The 12,515-nt window shown below is 43.1% G+C and overlaps 1 protein-coding gene across 6 annotated transcripts in view; it reads left to right on the top strand.

Annotated features, from left to right (window-relative positions):
* The window catches only part of Vps13b (vacuolar protein sorting 13 homolog B), a 463,403-nt gene that overhangs the window by 368,676 nt on the left and 82,212 nt on the right, over positions 1 to 12,515 (top strand). For 4 of the 6 annotated variants that reach the window (XM_075961199.1, XM_075961203.1, XM_075961198.1 and 1 more), the window contains 2 exons: positions 7,894 to 7,953; positions 8,924 to 9,120. In XM_075961199.1, the coding sequence (XP_075817314.1) occupies positions 7,894 to 7,953; positions 8,924 to 9,120 (257 nt within the window). The remainder of the gene's footprint in view (positions 1 to 7,893; positions 7,954 to 8,923; positions 9,121 to 12,515) is intronic. The other 2 variants (XM_075961200.1, XM_075961202.1) reach the window with 1 other exon arrangement.

Below are 12,515 nucleotides of genomic sequence, written 5' to 3'. Positions count from 1 at the left end.
GCCTTTGTGCATATAAGAGGCTTGTTGAACACCCACTGAATAAACTCAGATTAGCCATACTGTGTCAGAAAGACAAAGAAAATATCCTGGAAGCAACCAGAGAAGCAGCTCATGACATATACAGACGGTCTATAAGATTACCATCTGATTCCTCATCAAATACTGTACAACTAGAAAGCAAGAGAACGCATTCAAAGGGTTGAAAGAATGCTTTTAATTACAGCTCCCCACCTATAGTTTAAATGCCTGAGGGAAATGGCAAAATCGAATGTGTATTCTACGTTCATTTTGTTCCAAAGAATCTTCTTTCTGAAAACCTGAAAGTGCATAAGGACTCACAATGGCTGTGACTGCACCTGGACACACCAGCCATACACCCAGTGGAGAGGGAAGTGTGGGAGGGCAGAGAATGGGGTGGATGCCATCAAAATATGTGTGTGTGTGTGTGTGTGTGTGTGTGTGTGTGTGAGAGAGAGAGAGAGAGAGAGAGAGAGAGAGAAATTCTCAAAAAAAAATGAGAGATAAAATAGTCTATTTTTCTTCTTTAAATGAAGAACATAATGTTTATAGTCACTGATTATGTATCTCTGAAGTTCACTAACTCATATTAGCCACAGATAACTTATCTATAAAATGGAAATATTTTCCTCACTGAGCTAATATGTAAGAAAAATAGGGAAGTGCAAAGTGGCTTAGTGGGTAGAAGTGCTTTTTCACAAGCCTGCCAACCCGAGTATGGTTCTCTGACCTTCACGCCCACACACATGTGCACACTCTCACAAACAGAAGGGACATGTGGTTGAAAAGCTTAGAATCTCTCTTACCATATTTCCCTCTGTTGTGATCATCAGTTGGCTGGAAGTCCTGGGAAGACTGGTGTGCTGGGAGGAGCAAGGAAAGTCCAAACTCTTCTGTGAGTGGCCTCAGTAACTGAGCCACAAACCAGTCCTACATGGTCATTGAGCTTACCTTGTTTTGTGGTAGGACAACTGAGGCAGAGTTGTGGGCTCCAGTTGCTAAGTCTGTCCTGTCTACCTGGCAGCACAGCTGTACAAGAAAGATGGTCCCTTTGACCCTTTGCCTAGGTGCTGTGGTGCTGATCCCGCACAGGGGGACCGCCTCACCCCAGCAGCCACTGCACAAAGACATGGGAGTCATCATGAGGACAGACGGGCAGTTGTAACTGCTCTTAGTGTTGGCAGCACTAGTGAGTAACAAAAACAAATTAAGCGCCACAATATTCTTAGTACCAAAACTATTTTTAAATGTCCAACACACATGCAGATCTTCCCAAATTAGCTATCGGCTGGCAACAAATTGTGAAATAACATTTTAAATGCATAAATAGATGTACTTTTACCAACTGGCAGATAGACAGCCTAAAATATCTGTATGCAAAGGCCTGATATGCTCAGAGTGCAGTTTGTAACGTATGGCTGGCTAATTTTTTAGATCCTGTCAAATAGTGAATAGGAAAACAAACTGTAATAAAAGAATATATAACCTTGACAGTCATTTGAAATGTACCATGTGTTGCGTGTGGAACGGCTGCCAGTGAGACCAGTCGACCTGTTCCACTTCCCGTGACTCAGTGCTAGATAGCCAGGCTTTCTAAACTAGCTTTTGGCAACCAAGCTTTTTTGGAATAGTCGTCTTTCTTTCAAGTTATTCAGCACAGGCATTTGTAATAAATCCGCAGTTATGGATATATAACTAAAAATCATTCACATGGCCTCCTAAGAGCTCGATCACACAATGCAGAGCCAGCTCTTCCTTGGGAATAATTAATTGTTACCATATGCAGCTGCGAGAACACTGTGACCATGTTCGACTTCTAGTTTTATTATGTCACTACTTCTCTAGAAACGAGCGGGGTGACGTTAGCTCCCAACTGCAAGACAAAGGAAGATAAGTGAGCTGAAAGCGAGGTTATTTACAAATGGCTTTGATGGCAGAATCGTCTGAATGAGAGAACTAGTCCACAGTGGATGTTTTTAGAGTAGACGGCATTAAAACTGACATTGTTTTCTCTCCACCAACTGTCTCCAGTCATTAATGTGGGGTGTGCATAGTACAGGAGGCTGACCAGGGCCTCTTTACACTAGGTGAGAGCTAAACCCAGCTGAAGTAAATCATTTGAAAACTTTTCTCAGAATATACAACGTACTGGCCCATCAAAACCACAGTTCTTAAAGAATAGTCAACGAAGAATCCATGGGATGCAAAAACAGCGGTAGGCTCCTCTTCCCACCACAGCCGTCGGTGCTGTCTCTTCTCGTCATGACTTAGTTGCCACTCTCTCCCCTTCTCCCTAGTCACCATCCACATTGTGAGATTTAGCCTTTCCTGTCTTAAGTACTGAATTATATCTTTTCCTCTCGGTCCCCTCCAGTCAGATCCCTGTTTCTCTCAGACTCACTCCATCTGGTTATGTCCTCCTTACCCTCCTTGTTGTTACTTTCAGTGACTTGAGCAGTTTCTCATTGTCCGAGTCCTCTGCCCACAACCCCAGCCTTCTTCAGTGCCATCGGCTCTCGTGCTCTGTCTTCTTTCCAGTGATCCCTCTCCTCTCGCCTCCTAACTTTCTCATACACCCCCCAAACTTTCCTGCCTTCCGCGTCAGTTACCCCAGCATCCTGCTCTCCGAAAGTGTCTCATAGCCTTGCAGCCTGATGACACAACAGCTTCTGCATCTCCTAAGTCATGAAACTGTATGAAGCCCTACGTATAGTTCCTGCGTGTTTCCTGCCAGCCTGCTGTGTCTACATACTCTTCTAACCAGTCTGTATTCCTAGCCTTATTTGCACCCTCTTGCAAATCAGTACCCCACAGTTCACTAGTTGCCATCCTTACATTCTCACTCTGTAGCTGTGTCTCAGCAGCGCACCCCCCTTGCACCCTCTGGACTATTTCTACTGGAATGGCTCCTTGGTACTTCCAACTCAGTTTGTCTACGAATGAGCTCGTGGTTGCCTTCCTCTACCCCACACATGCCACAGATCTCTCCAGAGACAGACTGATCTTGCCCCGCCTAGTAGATGAGATCAGTGTGCACAGAGTTGCTCAGGCCAGCAGCCTCAACATAGGATGGCTCGCTCATATCTGATCAGTCAGTGAGACTGATTGTTATGTCCCAGGAGCCTCTAACATCTCTAGCATAAATCTTCTAATTGGCTGCCTTCTCTCTACACTTACCTCTTAAATCCATTTTCTATAATGTCTAGAATCATTTAGAAATATAAATTTTACTACATCATTTTTATGTCTCCAAAGAACATTACAATAAATTGAAATTCTTATTTTGCCTTTAAAATATTTTATGTTTTATGAACCTCATTTTGCAAATTAGGCAGTTGTGGCTTACATTTATTAAGTTGCCCAAGAACTGTGATTATTTGCCAGGACCAGGATTTTTCCCCCATATAATGTATACTGATCACGGTTTTCTCTCGCTCTTCTTCCAGTTCTTCCGCACCTCCCCTCCCATCTTTTCGTCTTTTATTTGAAGAAAAAAAAACAGGCTTCTAAAGGACAATAATAAAATGTTATATATTAAGATAAAACAAAAACTAACATCTCAGAATAAGACAAAGCAAGCAGAAGGAGAAGAGCCCAAGGAAAGGCGCAAGAAATAGATACAGCTGAAGAGACCTACTAGAGTGCACACTCAGGAATCCCATAAAAACCCTAAACTGGAAGCCATGATATATACCCAAAGGACATGTGGGATGAAATGAGAGAAAAATATGTATAAATATTATAAAAATAAAAAATAAGATAAAAAACCAAGACCTGACATGACATTATGAGACAAGGAACCTCCTCCAGAGGTGCTCAAGACCAGGATTGTTCCCACATGGAACACTAGTAAGGTTTCTCTGTTTATAACATTTGGATGAAATGATAATATAAAGATGACCATCTGTACAGCTTTATTTTATCAATAAATTGGTCAGTTTGTATTTGGAACACTGTATAAAATTATCTTTAAAATACTGGAACTCAATAAAAACTCAGATAGAAATTGAGGTTCACACTGAAGATGCATAAAGCAAAGCAGCCAGCCACTGACTGTGACCTCAACCTCAGGAACCTCAGAATGAGACTGTGTCTGACACGGTCTCCTCCCACTTTGTAATTCTCTCTGGTGCTGGGACTAAAGGCGTGCACCACCCAGTCTCTATGGGAACCAGTGTGGCTACTGCCTGGTCTGTCAGGCTAACCAGTGGGGCTGTTTTACTCTCCCAATCCCCAGGCAAGCTAATTTATTAAAATACAAATGAAATGCCACTATACAATACTAATAATACTTAAGTATCTTTTATTTTAGTGGCAAATACATCTTTTTTTATTTTAGAAGGGAAATACATTTTTTAATCTTTTTCCATTTAAAAATTTTTTGGACAATTTCACACATGTATATGAGAATTTTGGAGCCGAGCAGTGATGGCGCACGCCTTTAATCCCAGCACTCGGGAGGTAGAGGCAGGTGCATCTCTGTGAATTCGAGGCCAGCCTGGTCTATAAGAGCTAGTTCCAGGACAGCTAGGGCATTTACACAGAGAATCCCTGTCTCAAAAAACCAAAAACAAAAAACTTTGGTCATGCCATCTCTCCGTTGATAGTTTCACACGTGTGAATAAGAATGTTGATCATGTCATCCCTCCATCCCCCCTTTCCTAGTACCTTCCTTTCCTGCCGAAACATTCCCCTTCCCAGAATATCTCCTCCTCCTTCATGTCTTCTTTTGGTTTGTGATCCACAGAGTTTAATTATAGTTGCTTATGCGAACAATCTTATGGATGAGAGATTATTTTCTGGAATGACACTCCTTCCCCAGGCAGCCATTCACTGCCCGTGGTGCACAGGGAGGAGTGGAAGGCCCCTTTCCAATGATGCATGCTGACAGACCTCATCTTGTGCAGTGCTTGTCCAGGTAACGTAACCACAGTGGGTTCACAGCACAGCAGCTGTGCCATACACATCACTGTTCCTGCAGTAAACAGCCCTTCTGATGAAGGCTGAGTGGAACTTGTCTATAAACATGAGTATTCAGAAGGCAGTTGAGCAGAATGACTGTTTAGCAAGACAATATTAATTAATGAAGGTCTGCCCTTTGGCACCTCCCCAGCCATAAGCCCTGGACCAGTTTTACAGAACCAGGCATGCGTTTCCTCTTGTGGAAGAGGCCTCAAATCCGGCAGAAATCACTGGGTCATCCCCATGATAATTAAGCCATTTTTGCAACAGAGGACGTGTCTTGCCTGGCAAATCCTTCCTGTAGCTGTCATAGATGGATGAGTCTGTTGGTGACTTTTTCTCCTCCAGCTCCCTGGATGCCACAAGCCTTAAAGGAGCTAGCCAATAGGAGCAAAGCTCTCTGGTCAGCTCCATCTCTGTTCCCGTATGTCCTCTGACCAAAGCATATGGTGTTGAAGTCAAATATATCCTTAACTCTTGTAATGTGTGCATAGGCATATAATCAAAATGTTTTCAATGGGCGTTTCATGTGAATAGACTAATGCCCTCCCTTAAGCAATAAAAAGAGGATACATGACTGAAAATCTTGACAACCTCATAACTGGGATGTAGTGGAACCTATTTCTATAGTAGTTTTCTATTGTTTCCAGAATTCTGAGTAGCTTGGAATGTTTGATTGAGGAATAGTAACAGTAGGGTAAGCTCCCGACAAGTTGTGAACTCAGGAGTTTTTCTTTGGCTTTCCTCATTGTTTTAGAGTCACACAGTTCTCTTCCTCCACCCCCATGTCAAGACAGCCAGCTTCCATCACCTCTGAATGGCCTAATGACTCCACACTGCCTCCAGCTTAGCCTTTCTTAAGTCAGGTATTGATCCCATTAGAACTTACTGGTGCTTTTTTCCCTTCAAATTTCCAGTATGACAGCCAATTTTCATTAGCTATTGTGTGTTAACTCTGATGTAGAGTTTCTGATGTAGAGTCAGAAGCAATTTTTAACCCTCTTCACTGTGTAAACCTCTCCACCAAGACAACTCAGAATTTCACATTCCACTACTTGGGTTATGGATTGTGTATTAGCTAAGTATGTTAATGTGTTTTCTAAGCTCCTCCAGTCTTCCACCAAGATTCCTGAACTCCGATCTAAGGTTCCTGCATACCTCATAGCTCACATTTTTCTTCTCCTAGTTATGAGTCCCTTGATCCACAGAGCAGGCTCACTGGCTGTCGGAGAGGAGTTAAAGACTGAGATGTCAGTAGGGGTAGAGGACCGTGCTTGGTGATTGTGCAGCAGATACAGCACATGGGCCTGTGATGTGCTGCCCTTAAAGTCCAAATTCAAGATTTATTTTGTGAAAGGTCAGCTCAATTTTTTGTTTTTTGTTTTTTGGGGGTTTTTTTGTTTTTTTTTTTTAATCTAAAAACGAGCTAGAGAGATGTCTTAAGGGTTAAAAATACTTGCTCTTACAGAAGACCACAGGGAGACTCACAACCACTGGGACTCCAGTTCCAGAGATTCTGATGCCCCCTTCTGGTCTCTGTGGTTACTTCAGGGAAATGCTCATACACATACATTTTCTTAAACACCTAACAAGCAGAACTTATCACTTGCCAGATTGCAATAGCATTCAAGCTCCTGGGCTCTTTGGGCAGGAGTAAGGACTAAGTGCTAACGTTCATTATGGGTTCAATGTATGCTAATGAGTTGCTTTGCCTCATTTCATTCATACAGAAAAGCATGACAATACCTACGTCATTATCCACTTTTTAGAGGAACTGATGTTAGAAAAATCAGTTTGCCGAAAAAAACCGTAGCAAGTGGAGCTGGTATTTAAATCCCAATATCTCTGACTACAAACTTTATGGCAAACTGATATAGGCTGAATTACCCATATCCATTCAATGTGTGAATGTCTGCTCATCACATGTGAAGTATGCACTCATTGAGCATCTCTCTCAACATTTGCCGTACACCATAAGATCTGTCTGTAGGGCATTTGCTTAATTAGTGACTCATGGGGGAGGACCCAGCCCATTGTGGTGGTGCTATTCCTGGGCTGGGGTCCGCAATTCTATAAGAAAACAGGCTGAGCAATCCAGTAAGCAGTACTCCGTCATGGCCTCTGTATCAGATTCTGCCTCCAGGTTCCATCCCTCTGTAAGCTGTTGTCCTGACTCCCTTCGGTGATGAACTACAGTGTGGAAGTGTAAACCAAATAAACCCTCTCCTCCCCAACCCTCTTTTGATCATGGTGTCTCATCACAGCAATAGTAACCCTAAGAAACTGTCTAAGCCTGCGAACCTGAGTTCAGTGAAAAGCCAGTATAGCAGCCTTTGCCTGTAATCCCTGCGCTGGAAGGCAGAAGTGGAAGGATCCCTGAGCATCCTTGCTGGCCAGCCAGTGAGCTCCAGATTCAATAATGTGAAGTGTGACGAAGGAAGACACGATGCTCTCCATCCTTCACGTGTGTGTGTGTATGACTCACATGTACATCATACTCTCTCACTTCACAGTAACAGTAAAACAGAAGCTTAGAAATAAACGAAGATACACAGCCCTTAATTCACAGTACCTAGGAATGTCTCTTCCTACATACCTGTGTAAAAACTGGAACTGTCAACCTTCTTCAGCTGCCAGATTAATAAATAAATTATTCCATTTTTACATATTTGCTAAATTAGAATTTCTTGAGTATTATTAAAGTTTGGTAGCATTTTCATGTCTGCAGGTCAGTTTTGTTTATTCTGTGAAATAGTTGCTTTGAAGGTCTGTGCTTCAGCCTGTGCAGGCTGGTGTCTCACGGGTGCTATGGAAAGCATCGGCTCCTCAGTCAGAGTCAAAGCCTGCATTAGCGGACAGCCCAGCAAGCAATGTGAGCGTCACATTCTGTGGGTTCTCCTTGCTTTCTAACAGTGCTATGCAGAAAGGCCCTGGGGAAATGCTGTGTTGCCGTGGACACTGGGTGCAGCTGAGGTATGTGGAGCTGGTGATGTCTCTTTAAGGCACATATGTTTTCTTCCATACGCTTCCCAGTTGGTTTATAGGAGCTGTCTCCTGTCTGAACAACTTGTGCCTGATCTCTCATTGAGTCTTGCCTGGCTTGCCCTGTCTGCTTTTTTATTTTTACCAATGACATTTTTTCCTGATTGCTGAATTTTGTTGCATACATAGCAATACTTTGCTGTTTAAAAATCAAAATGTGGCAGCTTTCTTTTCTCTTAGCTTTCACTCTGTGGTCTTTACAGATTTGGTCCTGTGTTTACGTTTGTGGAACAGTGATGCGGGTCTCACTTTTCGTCCTTACACTTCCGTCTTCCGGCTGCCTGTCTGGAAGTGTGCCCTTACTTCACCAGTACTTGCTGCTCCCTGCTTTGCTATTCTCGTCCCTTAATCTATTTGTATCTTAAATTCAGCCCTAGCTTTGAAATAATGGAGGTTTAGAAAAAGTATTGAGTTTGTTGTCCATTGGTTTTCTTTTGTGTAGAAAAGTGTAGGTGTTTTTCTGCTATTAAGTGAGTCTTTCTTTTAAATGAGCCCTCTAGAGTAAACAGGGGTAATGTGATTGAAAAGAACATCCTACAGCGTTCTCTTATACCTTATCTTCCCGTCACGTCCTAAGGTTATAGCTTCTTTGGAAGTTTAATTTGCATTTTGGAGCATGTACAGAGCATGATGTTAGTTTTATATTTTTAAGTTTTTATTTATGTATTTTGTGTGTATGGTTGTTTTGCCTGTGTATTTGTCTATGCATCATGTACATGTGTGTGCCCTCAAAGGTCAGAAGAGGGTGTCAGATCCCCTGGGTCTGGAGTTACAGACAGTTGTGAGCCACCATGTTGGTGCTGGAGATTGAACCTGTGTCCCCTGAAGGAACGCTGAGCCATCTCCGAGCCCATAGTTTCTAATTTATAACTTCTCATTTTTTTTCTCTGTTTTCCTGTAGGTCCCTTGTAGTTTGGAATATTGGGATGAACTCCAGAAGGTCTTCGTTTCATTCCAAGAATTCAGCCTGTCTGAAAGCAAAGTCTGTGAATTGCAGTTGCCAGACATCAGTCTTGTGAGCGACCAGAAGAAACTGGTGTCCTCCGATCTGTGGAGAATTGTTCTGAACAACAATCAGAATGCAGCAGATGACCAGAGGTAACAGAGGCAGACGAGAGAGGAGGGCAGCAGACAGCTACTGGGCATGTGCCTGACGAGAGACAAAGGAGGTGGAACTCAGTTCTGCTGCTTGGCAGTCTGGGCTTTGATCACAGTATAGTCTAAGAGCCCGGGAAAGAACCTGTTACATAAATATAAAATTAAAATAATGTATAGTGTCAGTTGAACAAAACATTCCATCATTCTGAGCCAAAAACATAGAGGAAATGGCCTGAGGGGCTCTTGATGTAGTACTCAGAATGGTGAAAATAAACCTGGGACAGTAAACGGAGGATCGTGTAAGTGTAATTGTACATATATAAAGTCAAACTTTGAAAATATATTCATCTTTAATGATTTTTTTAAACTTTAAGAGGCAAATCTGCAGATGCTAGGAACATTTGACCAACCAAGATAAGCTGCTGGCATTTGCAGCTGTGAAGTCACAGCTGTCGTGATGGATTCTAGAAGCTACAAGCCGCAGATATTCTTGATCACATCTCCAAAGCTTCCTAGACACATTATAATTCCAAATTATGCCCATTTCTAGTATTTGCCTTTTTGGTGTACGTCTAGTCTTAAAGCTGTTCAGCAGGTCTCCTGCTAAGTAAGCCTTTGTGCTTACGCTGTCATGAAAGAGAAGAAAAAGAATGTGACCTCAGCCCTCCCTGGACCGTAGGCTGTGTGCAGTGAGACACTGCGACCAGGGACCCCTCCCTGGACCATAGGCTGTGTGCAGTGAGACACTGCGACCAGGGACCCCTCCCTGGACCGTAGGCTGTGTGCAGTGAGACACTGCGACCAGGGACCCCTCCCTGGGCCATAGGCTGTGTGCAGTGAGACACTGCGACCAGGGACCCCTCCCTGGACCATAGGCTGTGTGCAGTGAGACACTGCGACCAGGGACCCCTCCCTGGGCTGTAGGCTGTGTGCAGTGAGACACTGCGACCAGGGACCCCTCCCTGGGCTGTAGGCTGTGTGCAGTGAGACACTGCGACCAGGGACCCCTCCCTGGGCTGTAGGCTGTGTGCAGTGAGACACTGCGACCAGGGACCCCTCCCTGGACCGTAGGCTGTGTGCAGTGAGACACTGCGACCAGGGACCCCTCCCTGGACCATAGGCTGTGTGCAGTGAGTGCTGCTGCTCTTTCCTTTCAGTGTCTTACCTTCAGACCTCCTCGAGGGTTAGCCTTAGTGCTTGCTGCCTTAGCTCCCTTGTAGTAGAGGAGGCTATGGTGTAGAGATACTGGATAAAATTAATTTGGGTATGATGGCGGTAACTGGGATGTGGCCTGGTTGTACTAGAGGAAGCTATGGTGGTGGCCAGGATATGGAAACCAAGGTGGTAAGGAGGAGGACATGATGGTTACAATGAAAGAGGCAATTTTTGTGGAGGTAACTGTGGTGGTGGTGGAAACTATGATTGTGTGTGCAGTTATGGTGGACAACTACAGTCAGACTCCGGTCACCATGAGGACAGTGTTGGTCGAGGACACTCAGGCAGTCCCTGTGGTGGTAGAAGTGTGGGGTGAGGTAGCTGAAGGTTTTTAAGGACAGCAGAAAGGGGCTGCTACATTTCTTAGCAGGAGAGAGCAGGGAACTGTCAGGAAAGCTGCAGGTTACTCTGAGAAAATGGTCCCAAATGCACTAGAGGAACTTAAAAAGTCTGCCACAGTCAGAAATGTCACTGCAGTTGTTGGAGCTGCTCAGCCCCAAAATAATCACACAGAAACTATATTACTTAAATCACTGCTTGGCCCATTAGCTCTAGCTTTTTAATAGCTAACTCTTACATATTAATTTAACCCATCTCCATTAATCTGTGCATCACCACAAGGTCATGGCCTACCAGCAAAGTTTTAGCATGTCTGTTTCCAGTGGGGCTCCATGGCTTCTCTCTGGCTCTGCCTTCTTCCTCCCAGCATTCTGTTTAGTTTTCTCTGCCTAGATAAGTTCTGCCCTACCAACAGGCCCAGGCAGTTTCTTTATTCACCAATGGCATCCAGAGCATACAGAGGGGAATCCCACATCAGCAGCATAAGCAGAAAACCCTTCTTCTCGGGACAGAGAGCACAGCTATTGATTAATGAAGTATAGGGTCCATTAGTGTGCATGCCCGAGGTCTTTCCTGTGTTGTAGCTTTGCCTGTTTCTTTCTCTTTTCATTGTATCGCGTAGTTGTGATTGTGGTAGTAGTGCCAGGAATCAGAATTAAAGAGTGTTTAACTTTTCAGTGTCTGCATTGTTCAGTCTTTTCATATTTTAGTGTAGAGATTGTTGAAGGTCTTTTCTTGTAAGTTAGCAAGTAAATATCATTGTTAATTACAGTTTTGTATAAACTTTCCTAAAATTAACTATAGGGAAACACCTACTGACTTCCTGTTTAAGAGGACTCATTCTCCTGTTTCTGAAACTGTGATGGATGGGCATGGCATATAGGGGATAGATGCTTGTTGGCTTGCAATGTGTGCTTAGATAGTTAAGTTTGGGTAATAAATTAACATACTGTGAATTTAATAGGATTAAGAATTCTTTAAAATGAAAAAAATCAAAAGTTAATGTTTGATTTATGTACATTTTCTTTCAAAATGTAATCATGATTTTAGGTGTGTTAGATTTATTGAGTTTTAACTGTGTTAAGAACTTCTCTGTTCCACATTTACATGGTCTCATTGAAACTGCTGACGGTAGTTTTGGTGGTAACCCATGTCTGTTGCTCTGCTTGGTTTCGGGAAAGGGACAATAGATGTTTTCCACCTCCCACTTTAACATTCTTGACTGATGGTACAGACCACCGAGGTCTCTGAGCAAACTCGGGGTACCTGGTTTTATTCTGTTTTCAAAGCTAGTCTAGGCTGTTTCTAGGCTAGTCTTATAGCCTAGAAGCCATCAACCTTCAGTCACTTTCTTTGCTTATTATCAGGGGTTTTTTTTTTGGAGTTTTTTTGTCCCATACAAGTTTTCAGAGCTAAAAAATAAAATTCACTAAATGAACCCCTAACTTGCCAACATACTTTTCCTGATTTACCATATACATCTTGCTACATGAAAACAAGGATAATTCAAGTGCCACTCTCCAAAATAAGTATAGCTTCTCACGTCTCCATATCCCATTGGAGTAGTCTGAGATTCCCTAAGAGCTCAATGACTGTCCTATGTATTTCAACCCCAAACATGGTGCTGTGAGTTACAGTTAGTCTGGAAGGCCCTGACTGAAGAGATTTAGAATATGAGGTCATATATCTGCAAAGTCACGTCAGCTGCCTTGCTCCAGTCAGTGCTTAAAAATTCATCTGAATCCTAAATGAACAGCCTGCTGTTTACCCTTTCTTTGGCAGTTGAACGCTGAGTTCAAAATTTTACTTGGTTTTTTTTAACTGCTAAGCAAAACAAGCAA

Source organism: Microtus pennsylvanicus, chromosome 2 (genome assembly GCF_037038515.1).
Source record: "Microtus pennsylvanicus isolate mMicPen1 chromosome 2, mMicPen1.hap1, whole genome shotgun sequence".
Taxonomy (NCBI): domain Eukaryota; kingdom Metazoa; phylum Chordata; class Mammalia; order Rodentia; family Cricetidae; genus Microtus; species Microtus pennsylvanicus.
This window is presented reverse-complemented; position numbering and strand designations above follow the sequence as displayed.